The sequence below is a fragment of the Pelodiscus sinensis genome, chromosome 1 (assembly GCF_052426305.1).
Source record: "Pelodiscus sinensis isolate ZL-2025 chromosome 1, ASM5242630v1, whole genome shotgun sequence".
NCBI lineage: Eukaryota > Metazoa > Chordata > Testudines > Trionychidae > Pelodiscus > Pelodiscus sinensis.
This window is the reverse complement of record NC_143052.1, coordinates 317650750-317668362: the sequence shown is the minus strand read 5'-3', so window position 1 is coordinate 317668362 and position 17613 is coordinate 317650750. Positions and strand designations below refer to the sequence as shown.

The window sequence follows — 17613 nt, the reverse complement described above, 5'->3', positions numbered from 1 at the left end:
GAAGCTCTGAACTTCAGGCCTCCCTGTCCCTCCTCCTCACCCCGTGGGTCTGGCATGTCAGAAGAGTTGGGATTGGTCCTGCCTTGGGCAGGGGGCTGGATTTGATGACCTCCTGAGATCTCTTCCAGCTCTATGATTCTATGATTCTATGATTCTAGGAGTGAGGTGTCTCAGTTGGGAGTTTTGGAAGAGTTTTTTGCTTCTGACTTGTGTGGTCCCCAACTTATTTTTCTGTGGGTCTGCAGCCCAAAAAAGGTTCCTTACCTCTGCCATAAATAAAGAAAACATTGAAACCTTTTGTGTTGCACATAAATTAATAGTTTACTTTATTTAAAATGATGGTTGATAAACTAACATAAGAAAGTTAAAATGCTTAATTTGTTTAATAATTTCAGTTAAACCTTTCTCCCTACCTGCAGCACTAGCAAAATGGCTCAGGCATAATTATGTAATGAATGGTGACTGGTGATCCATGGAAAGTTTTGCATTGATCCAGGTGGGCCACAGCCAAAAAGTATGAGAACCACTGCTCTAACTGAATAAGAAGTTATGTGATTGGTGCAGGAATCACTGGGGGAAACTCTATGGCCTGTGTTCTGCAGGAGGTTGGACTAGATGACCACAATGGTCCCCTCTGGCCTTAAAATTTATTAATCTGATAAACCCTATAATTTGTCAGTAGAAAGCACAGATGAAGAAACAGATCCTCGGTGAATAGTGAAAGACTTTTTCTTATGAACAAAGCTATCTTCAAGAGCAACTGTTGAGAGTTTCAAGACTCTCAGGTTGGAAGGTACTGACCTTATGCAGCGGACCCCAAACTGAATGTGGGTCTGTACACCCAGTAATAATAATAGAGCAGGTTTTCACACTGTGACTGAGTAACAATATAAACTGGTCTGCAAACAATGTTATACAATGAAACTGCCATTGTGGCCGTCATCAGCCGATTTCTCCGGATGCTGGCTAAAAAGGAAGCAACAAACATGAAAACAAGTGTTTCTTCAGAGTGACACAGTCAGACAGAGGATATTTGTCACAAGTCGTTTTGCAAATGATGAGCACTGTAATGTCCGTGGCTCTGCAGCTCCTGGGAAATGCTGAACCCCCTCAACTCCCAGGGACACCAGTGGGACTGGGAGGAGGTTAGCCCCTTCCTAGTTCAAGGAATCTAATTTGTTACAGCGTGTGTGGTCCCTGAAGCTTCCCTTATTCTAATGACCCAAAGATTAGTGGCCTGTAGTTAATGTGGTAAAAATAATGACATAAGCTGCAAAACCATTTTGATTAAAAGAGATAACCAGACAGACAGACACACTACTCAGATGAGACCCAGTCTATGGTGCTGAGCAATGTTTTTTCATTGTTTCCTTGCACTCTCTCATCTTTCTGTTTTATTAAACTGTTGTTTCTGGTCTTATACTTAGATTGTAAGCTTCTTGGGGCCAGGAGTATCTTTTTGTTGTGCATTTGTACAGCACCTAGCACAGCAGGCTCAATGGCTAATGCTCCTAGACACTACAATAAGTGGGCAATGGAGGCTGATATAACTGGCCTATCAGAGGGTGGTCTATTGACTTGTGTAATAACAAAAGCAAGATGATAGCTAGAGAGACAAGGTGGGTGAGGCAATATCTTTTATTGGAGCAACCTCTGTTGGTGAGAGAAACAAGTTTTTGAGCTCCATAGAGCTCTTCTTCAGCTCAGATGATGGATAGGGTGAGACTTGACTGTGGAGGACTTGAAAGCGAATGCGGGCTGCTTGTGTTTGATATGATAGAGAAGGGGGAGTCAGTGAAAGGATTCAAAGAGAGGGCTGATATGGCTATACCAGTGGGCTGGGAAAATCATCTTTGAGGCAGCATTCTAAATGAATGCAAGTATAACCCACATACCTACTGGGTGTGGTTCACTGTCCCATGTAGTGGCACTTAAACCACTTACAGAAAGAGAGAATGAGTTTGCTCTACAGCCTTAGCTGAGAGCTTGTTGGCTTTTAGCTCAAGCTGTAGAGGCTCATGCACTAAGCTCCAGAAGTCCCAGGTTTAGTTCTGCCTGTCTGCATTATTCAAGCAGTAGAAAATAACATCTGTTCAGACACAAGAGCAGGATGTTGCAGTAATCAAAGCATAAAATGAGAAGAACTTGAATGGGATCTTTAACTGTGTGGATGTTCAAATCCTAGATCCAGTAAATAATTATACAAAGCTCACAGCTTGAGCTCAGTACCCCTTCGCTGGCCTCCACCTGCAACAGGGAGCCTTTGCTGGCAATACAGCATCATGCCCCCTCCACCACAAGATTGGAGCCAGTGCCGGCTCCCTTTGATGGTAGGGGAAAAACCTCATTGGATCCAGCTTGCAGGGAAATGCACGTATGTGCACTGCTCCTCCCCTCCCCACAGCAATGCACATGCTTCCTTATCCACCCTACCTTCCCCTGTGCATTGGGGAGGCAGGATACGGGAGCTGCAAGGCCTCCCCCCTGCCTGGTGATCACCTGAGTGACTGCGCCTGGCTGCACCAGATGTGGTGGTGGTGCATGGTGAGCACGTAGGAGCTGGGTGGAGAGGGTGGCTAAGATGGCAGCAGAAGATCCAGGTTTTGGGGATTAGGAGCGGCTGGATTTCCTAAAGGAGCAGCACACACCCTTTTCCAGCACTGCCTGCAGATCCTGCTAGAGAGATACTCGTCCCTGACATAGGTACTAGCCAAGCTCAAGAGGCAAAGAGAATGGGATGCTGCTCCCGCTCCTGTGCTGCTGCAGCCAGGCAATGAGTGCGAGGCTGAGGAGGCCTGTTGGAGTGTCTCAGGGCCAATCCCATCAAGATGCCTCAAGGATAGGTTCTGCTCATGGCTGGCTTCCAAACTGGGGATCCCCAAACACCATCACCCCGACATCTCCAGACTCCTACCATAAACTGACGTACCTCCACACACCTCAGATTTGTGCCCTGAGTCCATCATACACCCAAACCCCCTGCCCTGAGCCCCTCATACACTGCTACCCAGGCTCCTGTACTCCCACATCCCCAGCTCCCTGCCATAAGATTGACAGAAGACATTCAGAATGTGTGCATGAAGCTGGATTTGACCAGTTACGATGTAAACTTCAAAGAAATGTGCGAAAAGATGCAGCAGCAGAAGTCCCATCAAATAAAGTGTGTGAGTACAAAGTTTCATTTATGCTATTATTAATCATTATGCCAATTAGCAATAATATTAAGTTGTATATTTTCAGCCGTGCAATGGATATTCTTATACGACTCTTTGTTAACCACTAGTTTTGAATTTTGATGTAGTTTGGCTCTTTGGTTTGAAAAGCTTGCCGACCCCTGCAATAGCCCAAGGGTTAAAGTACTCAGCTGAAAACTGAGACACCCAGATTAAAGATCCTGGTTTGAGTCAGCCAAATCAGAGATTTAAACCTGGATTTTCTATAAGCAAAGTAAATGACTTAACCACATGATTACTCAAGGAGAGTTGGGGGGGAGGGGTTCTTTCTCTGCAATTCAGATAAAAACTGGTATGTTCCAGCAAAATGATTCTATTTTGACAAATTAACTTTGGGAAATAGTTTATTAATCATCTCCAGTATTTACTGTGGTGGTTGCACAGATGGTACTAATTCTCTAGTATTATGTCACCCCATATTGTGTTATATCATGTCCATTGCTAATTAAAGTATGTTAAATTGTGAGTCATTCTGCTGCTGACTTTGTGAAACACCCAGATAGCCATATAAACGGGGAAGCCTGAAAGACGTGTATACCAAAAACAGAGCCTGCCTCTTGTTACAATAAGGCAGAAAGAAGGATAAGAATGAAGACCCTTCCGTTTTTGCTATTACTATATGTGACATTTTCTTATGCTTTTCCTGTGCTTCCAGAAAAAGACAATGAAGGAGAAAATACGCAGCTTGTACAGGTAACTTCATTTTCTATAGATGTGCTGAGCCCTTTCCTTTTAGATTTCAAAGAATCTGCACGTTTGAACTAGATACTGAGGATTCTCTGCATAACCATGCATGGCTCTTTCAATCACACTTTGATAAAACAGATAAAATCAGCATGAGTGGGATTTGTCAAGTGATTAAAACAAAATGAAATGCATTGTCTGTTTCTATTTAGCCAGATTCCTAAAAAAAACAGCTGCTGGAGCACATGGAAATCAGAGGCACAGAAAGCACCGTGTACTAACAATAGTGATCCTAATGTATTTTTTTTAGATCTAATAAAAAGATTGTACCATTCATTAATGTATTTATTGTCAGGAGTATCTACAGAAATTTTATGAGCTTCAACCAGATCCAGAGCACCTAGCATGGAGGAGGAGCAGTAGCTCTGTGATAGAAAAAATTAAAAAAATGCAAGAATTTTTTGGGTTGGAAGTGACTGGGAAGCCAGATCCTGAGACTTTAGAAGTGATGCAGAAACCCAGATGTGGAGTTCCTGATGTTGGACAGTATGGTGTCATTCTCCCAGGATGGAAAAAAACCAAACTGACATATAGGTAATATCTATGTAATTTTTTTCTTGTGTTTAAAATGAGGATCTCCTCTGTAAAGTAGATCTAAAGTTATCTTGTGGGTAGCCTTATTTTTTTCCAAAAAAAAATCCATAGCAAGTGTGCACAGTTAACAAAAACAAAAGTAGCTCCCTCTCAAATGCTAGTCATGTGCATACACCCTGAACACTGACATTCTAGCTGACTGCTTTACCTCGTGCACATAATTCCTAGTAAAGATTCTGTAGGACAAATTTGAGCCTCACACCCATTACACGCCTACTGTCTTCAAGTAATATCATCAGTGACACTTAAAATTGTCATCAAAGTCAGCAGCTATTACTTTCAAAACACCCAAGGAGTTCTGTTGTACTACAGCCATTTTGTCAGGGTACTAATGCTCTTTAAGAGATATAACACATGATAGAACTCTAGTATTATAAATATTGGAGATGGAAAAGACAAGGTATCAGATCCTGACACACAGAATCCAAAGTGAGTATTGAATGCTCAAGACTGTTGGACAGGTGTGGGGTTTTTTGTCTTTTAATTCTTCATATTCTCATTAATGGATAAACACTCCAAATAAACCATGTGTATTATTATTATTACTATACATGGGCAGCCAGTATACTATGCAGGGGAAGACACTGCCTTCCTAAACTGCCAGCCTGGCCTAGCCCACACTCCACTCCCAGAACGCCTACTGTAATACCACTTTAGTATTGCTGCCCCCAAGCTCCCGCCCTCCCCATGCTCCAGGGCCCAGGAAGCTGGAGGCCACACGCTCTCCACTCTCCCTGTATTCTGTGGTCGAGGAGGCTTGGGCCATGTGCCACCCACCCTCCCGTGCTCTGGGCCAGACAGGCTTGGGCCACACAGCGCCCACCCTCCCCATGATGGGTGTGGGGACATAGCCAAAGCAGAAAGGGTGGGGCTGGGCCAGGGTTGAGGGCTTGCATTCCCCAGCCCTACCTTCACCAGCCATCCACATTACTACAGCACATTCATTTGTTTCTTAACTCCCACAGAATTGTGAACTACACTCCAGATATGACACGAGCTGATGTGGATAAAGCAATCCAAAAAGCGTTTAAAGTATGGAGCACTGTGTCCCCACTGACTTTCACTAGGATTCATAAAGGGATCGCGGATATAATGATTGCTTTCGGGTCTAGAGGTACAGTAATAACTATGCAAATGGTCAGATTAACACATATTGTTACCTACAACAGTGACACGGACCTCTATTTTTTTTCAACACATTTCTGTTTAGCTCATGGTCGCTGTCCTCGTTATTTTGATGGACCCCTGGGTGTTCTTGGCCACGCCTTTCCACCTGGCAATGGTATTGGGGGGGATGTCCACTTTGATGAAGATGAACAATGGACAGACGGCTCTGCTGGTAGGACAAGTAGATCTCTTGTACTATGTGTTAATAATTATATATAAGTAGGTTCTTGATGCTGTTTAGGGGAAGGAATATGTTCTATAATGAAGGACTGTATCATAGACAATGTTAATTTTAAAAATAATTATGCTATTAAAGGCCATTTTCAAATGTATTTCATATTCCTCTTTGAAAAAACATTGTAATATAGCAGATAGCAGAAGATCCAAAACAACCTTATTTGTTTGAGGTGTTCATAGGTACTGACAGCAGATATACGAATTTGACCTTGTCCTCACTAGAGGAATGAACCAGTGGTAATTGAACCAAATGAGATAGCACTGTCTTAAGCATCAGCATCAGCATCACAGCATGTTTTTGCTAATGCCATCCCAACAGGGCCTTTGCCGTTTTGTCTCATGTCCACACTAGAGCTATAGTACCTTTTCGCCGTACCTATCACACAGTTGCCCGCACAGATCAATCAGGCCTTTTGGAATTCACTGGTGAGCCATGGGAACCTGTGACAGAAGTCAAACTCCTCGAATCCTCTGGGGGACCTCACATTAATTCTCTGATTCCAGCACAATTTCCTAGTTCTTTTCTTATTTTCCCCATCAGGCAGAGCAGGGAAATGAATCCAGGTCTCTCATATCTAGGTGAGCACCTCAACCACTCTAATATTCAAGGGTGGCCCATTTTCTCCTTTCTCCCCCCTCCCCATGAAAATTCTCCAATTATTGCTTTCCAGCCAGCCGTGCTCAGGTGATCTAGATTCAATTTGCTGCTCAGCCATGGACTTATGATCTTGGGCAAGTCACTTGGCATTTCTGGACCTCAGGTTTTCGTCTGTAGAGGAGAGGGAATAATTCTTCCTTACCTCACATGAGGTTTGTGAAGCTAAATCTATTCATGGCTGTGAGGCACTTAGATAATATGTTGATAATAGTAAGTATCCCGATAGCTTCTTGAGAAAATCTAATTTCTCCTGTTGAGCTGACAGATTAAATCAGAGTGGAACCCGAGTCCTTAGTCAGATATGTTTTATTAAGGGATATGTTAAATAAACCATCAACCTAGAAAAAAATCTGTTTCTAAAAGAGAAGACACCAAGCTACTGCTATATATTTTGTGAGTATTTCCTGATCAAGCTGAGAGTACCATGAGTACAGAGAAAAAAGTCCCACAAGAACAGTTTAGTGCCTCACACATGCATATGAGCATTCCTCTTGTTCTAGCCCTTCTGCTATTGATTGGTCTGACTCACCATATAATCAGGGGTAGGTAAATTGGAAACTCTTTGCTGGAAATTAATCAAAGCTTCTCCCACTCTCCCCTCCAGCAAACTACTCACTCAATTCGCCTTGTTTCAACAACAGGAAAGAGCCAAAGAACCACTCCCTTCTTCACTCTGGAAGAATTTTGCCTTAAGGGCTTAAATTCTCATGTATGATTTCCTGGAGTTTTTCAAACCTTTTCAATTCAGTGTATTGGGTTTCAGCAGTAGCATGGGGGAATCTCAGGGCTTTAGCCCTATTGGGTATGCTGGGCCTCAGGGCTTCAGTCCTATTGGGCATGCCAGTGCACATCCTATGGGTTTGAAAATATTTCTAAGAGCTTTACTCCAGATAGCTCTGGCTGAAATTAGGCCCTGACCTCCTTGTTCATATTACATGTCTCATACTATATCCTGGTACCAGTGGCTTGAGGTAAATGTTTGGATAGTGGCAGAATCCTCTGTAGCACTTGTGAGTTGAGCAGTAAGATGGAATTCCCAATTGCAGGCCTGTAGACACAAACACATCTAAGCTGCCTTGCATCTATCCTTTTTTTTTTTTAGGGTTCAACTTGTTTCTTGTTGCTGCTCATGAGTTTGGTCACGCGCTGGGTCTCTCCCATTCCACTGACACTAGAGCCTTAATGTTCCCAAATTATGCCTACGTCAACCCCTCTGAATTCCCACTCTCCCCAGATGATATCAATGGCATACAGGCCATTTATGGTGAGTAGAATCTATCACCTTAAAAAATCAGAAACAGTCTCTCAGACAAAGAAATAATTTTTAAATAATTATATATAATTTAAATCCACTTTAGTTTATATACCAATTTAAATAATCTCTCTGTGTTATATTCTTTTTAAACTGCTTTCCTTAGGACCCTCATCTAAGCCCCCGGAGGAGCCATCCAAACCTACATCACCTAAAACCTGTGATCCCATGGTGTCTTTTGATGCTATCTCTACCCTTCGCAGAGAAGTCATGTTTTTTAAAGACAGGTAAACTCAGTTCTTCTTCAAATGACATTCACCTTTGTTTGGAAGTTTCTTTTATATTATTTCTTAATGACTAAATGCAACACTATACTATAAGTGATGAGCACCATAAACAGATTGAAAGAAAGATAGATACATTTCAGAATTAATAACCCACAGGAATAAGAGATGTTTCATTGTTAACAGAGAAGCTATTTACAGACTCAGCCACATTTAAACTAGAGGTGAAGAGGATTCTCTGGCAAGAATCATAGAAGATTAGGATTGGAAGAGACCTCAGGAGGTCATATAGTCCTACCCCCTGCTCACAGCAGGATCAACCTTAACTAAATCATCCCAGCCAGGTCTTTGTCAAGCTGAGACTTAAAAATCTCTAGGGATGGAGATTCCACCACCTCCCTAGGTAACCCATTCCAGTGTTTTACCCCGCTCCTAGTGAAATAATTTTTCTTAATATCCAACCTAGACCTCCCCCACTGCAACTTTAAACCATTGCCCCTTACTTTGTCATCTGCCACCACTAAGAACAGCTTCTCTCCATCCTCCTTGGAACCCCCTCTTCAGAGAGTTCAAGGCTACAGTCAAGTCCCCCCTCATTCTTCTTTTTTGTAGATTAAATAAGCTCAGTTCCCTCAGCCTCTCCTCATAAGTCATGTGCGCCAGCTCCAAACATTTTTGTTGCCCTCTGACATACTCTCTTCCATTTATTCACATCCTTTCTGTAATGGGGGAGGGCAAAACTGAATGCAGTTGTCCAGATATGGCCTTACCAGTGCCAAATCAAGAATGGCCTTGTCTCTCCCAGAAAATATCTAAGGCCCAGCAAAGGTCTGTTACTCATTCCAAATTTAGCAGATGGAAAAAACGTGTTGTAAGATGAGTAAATGCTACCATTATTTGCAAAAGAATGGTTGCATTCTTCAATACCTCTCAGGGCCAAATTCAATTCTCACTTATACCTGGCTGTTCAAGTCCATAGTCAATGGGGACTCATGGACTAGCAGATCAGAATCAGATTCATTATTTTGTGTGCCCTGGATTCTTCAGCAGATCCTTTTGTGCATTAGAATGTGGCACCAGAGCTACCTAAATCCCTCTTCTAGTTCTAACTTATATCCTTAGTCAGTCAACATCAGGGGTTGGCTAGTCATCCAACAAAAAAGTATATCTAAAAGTACATATATATGGATATTCGACTGTAGCAAGTAACGGAATTTTCTTTCCCGCTGTGGTCAATATTTTATTTTCTGGCATGGTAAAATGATTGACTGCGTAATAGAATGCACAGGGTATCCTGCTAGATTCTGTTGACAAGAAAGAGATTATAAAGCCCATCGCTCTTTACAGTCTTATGAATATACAAAAATGTATGGGGGTTTATTATTTACGATGAAAATTGTATCATATTTAAATCAGGCACTTATGGCGAGTCTATCCTGGTAATTCTGAAGTTGAACTTGAATTAATTTCTACATTCTGGCCTTTTCTGCCATCTGGTATTCAAGCTGCTTATGAAAATATTAAAGATCAGGTTCTGTTTTTCAGAGGTAAAGTATGTATGTTTTTTTCTCTAAATTCCTCTTACCTGTAATTTTTGGGAGGATGTGGGAGAAAAACAATGGCTGTGCAATGATTAAATGTGCATACTTACACCAGTGGGAAAGAGACAGTAAGTACGTTGATGGAAGAATTCTTCTGTTGACCTAGGACTATACACATGGGCTACATCTAGACTGGCATGATTTTCCGCAAATGCTTTTAACAGAAAAGTTGTTCCGTTAAAAGCATTTGCGGAAAAGAGCGTCTAGATTGGCACGAACGCTTTTCCGCAAAAGCACTTTTTGCGGAAAAGCATCCGTGCCAATCTAGATGTGGTTTTGTGCAAGAAAGCCCCGATCACCATTTTTGCGATCGGGGCTTTTTTGCGCAAAACAATACCACGTTGTCTACACTGGCCCTTTTGCGCAAAAGCATTTGTGAAAGAGGGCTTTTGCCTGAACGGGAGCAGCATAGTATTTCCGCAAGAACACAGACACTCTTACATGAGATCATCACTGTTCTTGCAGAAATTCAAGCGCCAGTGTAGACAGCTGGCAAGTTTTTCCGCAAAAGCACCTGCTTTTGCAGAAAAACTTGCCAGTCTAGACACAGCCATGGGCTATGTCTATACTGCGCTCTCTTGTGCAAGAAAATATACAAATGAGGCGAAGTGGAGAATATCGCCGTGCCTCATTTGCATACTGAATGAGCCACCATTTTGCACAAAATTCCTCTTGAGCAAGAGCTGTTCTGCCTGAAAAAAGCAGCAGAACAGCTCTTGAGCAAGAGGGGGGTTTTGCTCAAAAAGGAGCCATGTAGACAGCTCCTGTTTGCGCAAAAGCCCCTTGTGCAAAAATGGCAGCTCATTAAGCATGCAAATGAGGCATGGCGATATTCACCGCTTCGCCTCATTTCATATTTTCTCGTGCAAGACAGCTCAGTATAGATTTAGCCATGGGGATTAGGTCAGTATAGCTATATCTCTCAGAGTTGTGAATTTTTCACATCACTGAGAGACATATCTTTACCTATGTATGTTCTTTTGTAGACCTGGCCTATACCGAATGAGCAATTCCAGGAAATTTCACCTAATTTTCCTTACATAGGATTTCCTGAATTCTGCTACTGTGCAAGCCCATGTGTTGCTTCCATTAAGCAAATACATTTGTGTTTATTTAGCTTGTGAGAAACCACTGGTGAAACATTATAAATGTTGTTGTTGTTGTTGTTAACAGGGAATCATTTCTGGGTTATCAATGGGTATCAGGTGCTTCCTGGTTATCCTAAGAACATCAACACATTGGGTTTCCCAAGGAGTGTTAAGAAAATTGATGCAGCTGTTTCTAATAAAAATACAGGAAAAACAGACTTTTTTGTAGGTGACAAATATTGGAGGTAAGATCAATGGCTAAAAATTTTGTTTTCTTATTGACTTCTGTTCAATCTATATGTATGCATTAAAAGAGAAGATTTGCCCTTTCCTAGTAATATATCTAGGGAACTTTATTAAGAAATGTTCAAGAAAAGTATATTTGGTTAAATGACTCCTAAATTGAGAAACGAATATAACTTTGCTTCAAACAACTATTTAGCAGGACTGTTAATTCAATACCCTTCACATAGATTTCTTTTGGTTCACTGAACAAAACAAGAGTATTCACGAGAAATAATAAAAGGCTCAACCCTTCAAATTTTTACAAATAAAGTAGACAAAGGCCTAGAAAATATATTATACAAAGCAATTCTCCATTGAGAGGGAGATGAATTGGATGATCTAACAGGACTTTACCTACACTCATTTTTGTTCAGAAAAGAGTAAATAGACTCACAGTAAGGCTATGTCTGTATTATGAGCTGGGGCTACAATTCCTCTGTACACATACTTGTGGTTAAATCTCAGTATATAAATAGCTATGTAGTCATGGTAGCATTGGTTGGTGAGCCATGCCCAATAGATATTCACCTGGAACCAATGGGCTACAAAGAAACTAACGGTTCTCAACCCTCCTTTTTTTAACTGCTTTGTCTGGGATTTGCAAAACCTCTAAGCCAAACCATGCCCACCTAACCCACAGGAGTGCCTTTTAGCACCCAAATACAGAGGTATAAGAAACAAACATAAGACAGATAATAAATGAGTCATGTAAGTGGTCCTTTACCATGAAAGCTCATGATACCATCTACATGTTTTGTTAGTCTTTAAGGTGCTGCTAGTCTATTTGTTGTTTTTTAAGTTTTTCTAGTTACAGACTAACTTAGCTACCCCTCTGAAACCTTTATGCAAAATTGTTCACTGCTTAGAGATTCCTGCAATAAGGAGTCAAAGACGCTTTATCATCATTATATATTTCCTTAGTCTGAATATTCATGTCAGCCACACAATGTTAACTGAATTTATAGCTGTCTGTGGTTTTCTATTCTTTGAATTAAAGATTTTTGGAAAGCACCTTTGCAATAATATATGCTGTTATTCTACTGACCTGCTGACAAGGCAAAGGCACATTAGCTGCATGCATAAAAGCTATGAAATAGAGCTTTGAAAAGTATTACCACAGTAATTATTTCAGAACTCCAGGCTTCCTTCAGAAAATGTCTCATATCCAATGATAATTAAAATCTATTATTTTCTTTTTGTTTCATCAGAGAGTTGTCCTAGTTCTTTCTGAACTGTTAAAGAACCATTTAGTTCCTCCTTTCCCTGCTAAAGTCAACCCAATATTATATTAGCTGTCCTTCAGGCCAAGGACTGGGACCATCAGAACTTGCCTTAATGTGACTAGACAGTTATCAAAGAGTGATAAGCACTCCCCCAATCTCTCCTCTAAATTTTAAAGCTGAGTGTGCTGCCAAGTTACCAGCAAAGGACAAAGCTTCAGTGCCAAACTTAATGCCTCCATATGGTAATACAGATCCAGAACTGATTGTTATGTCATCTAGTTTTACCTCCTGTGTAACACAGGTCATTACATTTCACCCATTTACTCCTGCACTGAGAACAGTAACCTGTTATTAACTAAAGTGCCTCTTCTAGAAAATCATCCAGTCTTGCTTTGAAGAGATGGAACTATGGGAACAAACTGCCACTTCCTTTTCAATTTGTTCGAATGGCTAATCACCTGCACTGTTAAAAACTTGTTCATTTTTCTAATCTGAATTTGCTTCTCTTCAGCTTTTACCCAGACACTTCAGTGGAGCTCTGCCCCCATCAAAGAGTTTAATTCCACATTAAACACAAGGCCACACACTTGGAAAAGGATATTGCTTCAGAGGTTCTAAGATCAGAAGGATCCACTGTGGTCATCTAGTCTTGAGTCATTGCATGTGCTTAACTTTGTGCAATGTGAGTAGCCCTAATGAAGACAATCAGACTACTCACAATGTGTAAAGTTAACAATGTGCTTAAGTCTTTGCAGGATTAGGACTTATGTTCTTGCAGATCCATTCAACCCAGTTATATCCTTCAGGTATGAGGAAAGCAGTCAATCCATGGAAAAGGGCTATCCAAGACAGATAACAGACGATTTTCCAGGAATTGGTGAGAGAGTTGATGCTGTTTTCCAGCACAATGGTAAGTGGCGTGAATGTGCAAAAAAGCAGAAGATTTGCATTGTTGTAAATTTCAGAAGGAATACAAATATTATTAGTGTCATTATTATTACCTTACTAAGAGCATAAATTAACAAGAGATTTTCTACACAGATGGAAGATGTTATTTTGCTATTGTCTCCAGCATTATTTGTTAAAACAGAGCTATAAATAACTTCTACAGTATAATTATTCCATTTCCTTTTATTTCTAGGATTTTTCTACTTTTTCCATGGATCAAAGCAATGGGAGTTTGACCCTAAAGCTAAGAGAGTTATTCGTGTGATGAAGAGCAACAGCTGGTTTAACTGTTAAGATTAAACATCACCATATGCAATGTAAGAAAAGAAAGTCTAGCTAGCTAGTTTTCTATAAAATCACTCACCACTGTGATACTGAAGCACAAAAATATTGGATAACAATAGGGCTGATTTTTCATACATGTCTAAGGGCACATCTACACTACACAGTAGATCGACAGTCCAGAGTTGATCATCTGACGTTTGATTTAGTGAATCAACTATGTGCCTGTACGTCATATGCTGAGGGCAGTTCCTGCCAGTGCCTACTACTCCTCCTTTCGTGAGGAGTAAGGGAAGCCAAAAGAGTGTTTGCTCCCGTCAGCCTCCCACTATGTGCACAGTGCAGAAACATCATTTAATATATGTCAACTCCAGCTGTGTAATTAATAAAACCGGTGTATCTTATTTTGACCTTCTGCTGTAGTTTAGACCAAGCCTAAATGTTTTAATTTTCAGTATTGTTCATATCAATTGTATGTCCAATAACCAAAGCAGAGCTATAATCTTCCATTTCTTTTCAAGATAAAATGCAACATATTGATGTGTATTTATATGCTGGATTGACTTCCCAGTGTCTTGGCAATAAACTATTTTATCCTTTGTATTAAATTCTGTCTGCTTTATCTGTTCTAGACACATCATATTTCTAAAGATGTGAAGGTCTTGATGCTCATACACTGAATATATTTTAAAATTATATATCCACATCTTTTCATTTTTTCTCTCACAACACCTCCAAGATCTTGCTTTTTCTGTCCATTTTGCAAAAGTTCTCACCCAGGCCCTTGTCGTCTTGTGTCTTAATTCCTGTCATCGTCTCCTTCTTGGACTAGACTGCTGCAACCTTCACACTCTGATATCATTCTGATGCTTCTTGCTTCAACCATGTCACTCCTCTCTCTTCCATCAGGTATAATCTTCTTGGGACATTATTTCTAATTGCAATTTAACCTCATTCTGTTCAGTAAATCCATACTCTTACCATGTATAAATCTTTGTGACACCAACAATGTCAGCCTTTCCCATCTATTAATCTACTTCCAACTCCAAAAATTCTGTGCTTTATCTCATGCTTCCCCTTGTCCATGGAACAAACTCCACACAAAAATCCATAAAGCTACTACTCCATTCCCAGTGGCCTGTTTGCTCTCAGGATGTCTGAACCAATAAAGAATCATAGAATCATAGAACCATAGAGCTGGAAGAGACCTTAGAAGGTCATCAAGTACAGCCCCCTGCCCCAGGTAGGACCAATATAGAATCAATCCAGGCTTCAACACTTCTTTCTGTGTCACTCCTCAGAATCAAAAAACAGGACTATGGTGCACTTTAAAGACTAACAGGATGGTTTATTAGGTGATGAGCTTTAGTGGGCCAGACCCACTTCCTCAGATCAAATAGTGGAAGAAAATTGTCACAACCATATATACCAAAGGATACAATTAAAAAAAATGAACACATATGAAAAGAACAAATCAAATTTCAGAACAGAACGGGGGTGGGGGGGAGGTAAATGTCTGTGAGCTAATGATGTTAGAGGTGATAATTGGGGAAGCTATCTTTGCAATGGGAAAGATAATTAGAGTCTTTATTCAAACAGGTGTAAAGTGTCAAATTTAAGCATGAATGACATTTCAGAGGATTCTCTTTCAAGTGTAGTCTTAAAAGGACTTTGAAGCAGGATGCAGGTAATCAAGTCGTTGAGACAATGTCCTTTCTGGTTGAAATGGCAAGAAACTGTTTTTTCTTTGTGATCCTCTCTAATATCTGTTTTGTGGGCATTGATCCTTTGGCGAAGTGTCTGAGATGTAGTGTCTGAGACTATAGACAACCACCTAACCTCAAGATGATTCTTACCAACAACCATAGGACATACCACACTAATACCAAACCTGGTTCCTTCCCTTGCAACAAACCCTGTTGCCAGCCTTGTCCACAAATTCACTCTGCTGATACCATTATTGTACCTAACCAAAGGTACGTCTAGACTACAGGCTTTTGTCGACAGAAGCTTTGTCGACAGATACTGTCGACAAAGCTTCTGTCGACAAAGAGCGTCGAGACTACATTCAGTTCTGTCGACAAAGCAAGCTGCTTTGTCGACATGGCAGTGTAGATGCAAAGGACAGTTTAGATGCAATAACGCCTTCTGTCAACAGAACTCTGTCGACAAAAGGCATTATTCCTCGTAAAATGAGGTTTACCAGCGTCGACAAAACTGCTGAGTTCTGTCGACGTTATGTCGACAGAACTCAGCGGTAGTGTAGACGCAGGTTTAGTTTTGTCAACAAAAGTCCACTTTTGTCGACAAAACCCTGTAGTCTAGACACACTCCAAGTGAGTTATAAGATCAAGAACACATATTCCTGTGCATCCAGAAATATAATTTGTGCTGTCATGTGCCGAAAGTGTCCGTCTGCTATGTACATTGGACAAACGTCTCAGACACTTCGCCTAACTCCTGTGTTTCCAGACACTGCTTTGATTCATCTCTATCCCAATTTCATTTAAGAGAGTCTGAGGACACAGCTTTATGGCATATTTACAGATGCTGTCAAGTCAGTAACACCCCATCTTATAAACAGAGGCAAGGCTATTCTCCGACACAGCCTTAACTGTTCAGTAGAACAATATTTTTAACTGCAAGAAAAGGTTAATCATTAATCTAGAAAAAAATTATTCCACATCCCACAGAACATAGGTGAGGTTCTTCTGTCTTCAGGAAAAAGCACAAATAACTGATATCCAGCTTCTTTTCTAATGTCATCCTCAGGTCTTTTTCTGCGGAACTACTGCTTCGCCCATCTGTCCCCACCCTGAAGAGTGCATTGGATTCTTCCATCCCAAGTACAGAGCTCTGCATTTACATTTGTTGAACCTTATCAGATTTCTTTTGGTCAATCTTCCAATTCCTCTAAGTCACAGTGTATCTTATCCCTACCTTACAGTATATCTACCTCTCCCTTCAGGTTGATGTCATTCACAGATTTGCTGAGGCTGCAAACCAACCCATCATCCTGATCATTAACAAAGATGTTGACCAAAACTGGCCCCTGAAGCACTCCAATTGATACCTGCTACCAAATAGGCATCAAGCAGTTGATTGCTATCCATTGGGCCTAGTGATTTAGCCAACTTTCTGCCCACCTTATACGCCATTTATCCATACCATAATTCTTTAACTTGCTGGCAAAAATTCTGTGAAAGACTGTATCAAAAGCTTTGCTAAAGTCAAGGTATATCATGTTCATTGCTTCCCCCATATCCACAAGCCAGTCATTTCATCATAGAAGGCAATCAGGTTGGCCAGGCATGACTAGCCCACTGTGAATCCATGCTAACTGTTTCTGATCACCTTCCTCTCCTCTGAGTGTTCCTAAATGGATTCCTTGAGGACATGCACCATGATTTTCCGTAGTTCCTCAGATTCTTCTCCTTCCCTTTTTAAAAGATGGGCATGATATTTGCCTTCTTCCAATCACCAATGAGTTTTCAAAGACAATGGCCAATGGCTCTGTAATCACATCAGCCAACTCTCTCAGCACCCTCAGATGCATTCGATCAAGCCCCATCGACTTGTGCTCATCCAGCTTTTCTAAATAGTCCTTAACCTGTTCGTTCGTCATTGAGGCACAGTGCTGTACATGGTTGCTGCCTTGGGCACAAAGCCCAGGCAGCCACAGGGACCTGGCATGGTAGCCCAGATGCAGCAGGACCTGGCAGGGACAGCCTGGCAGTGGAAGCCAGGGGCAGGCACTGAGCAAGCCCAGGTGGAGCAGCAGCTGCTGAGGCCAAGCTAGTAGCAGTGACCTCTCTAGCCAGGTCCTAATTGCCTGTGACCTTCTTGGAGCTCTCTGCTGAGAATGAGGCTAGGGCAGGACCTCCTCTCTCTGCAGTGTATCTGCAGGACCCAGGGAGGGGACAAGTGGCTGGACCAGAGCCCCACATCTAGGTTACTCAGGCAGCACTGTGTGTCCTGGGAGTGGGGACATAGACTGGTGGTGCTGTCAGGCATCCC

The 17613-nt window shown here is 41.3% G+C and overlaps 1 protein-coding gene across 1 annotated transcript; it reads left to right on the top strand.

Annotated features, from left to right (window-relative positions):
- Positions 1 to 3702: 3702 nt before the first annotated feature.
- Positions 3703 to 14204, top strand: LOC149525905 (matrix metalloproteinase-27-like). The gene is made up of 10 exons (XM_089775654.1): positions 3703 to 3926; positions 4273 to 4511; positions 5537 to 5685; positions 5782 to 5910; positions 7736 to 7897; positions 8052 to 8172; positions 9586 to 9716; positions 10944 to 11103; positions 13173 to 13276; positions 13508 to 14204. Exons 1-10 carry the CDS (start codon positions 3822 to 3824, stop codon positions 13606 to 13608), a joined length of 1401 nt encoding a protein of 466 aa, XP_089631780.1. The 5' UTR covers positions 3703 to 3821; the 3' UTR covers positions 13609 to 14204.
- The last annotated feature ends 3409 nt before the right edge of the window (positions 14205 to 17613 follow it).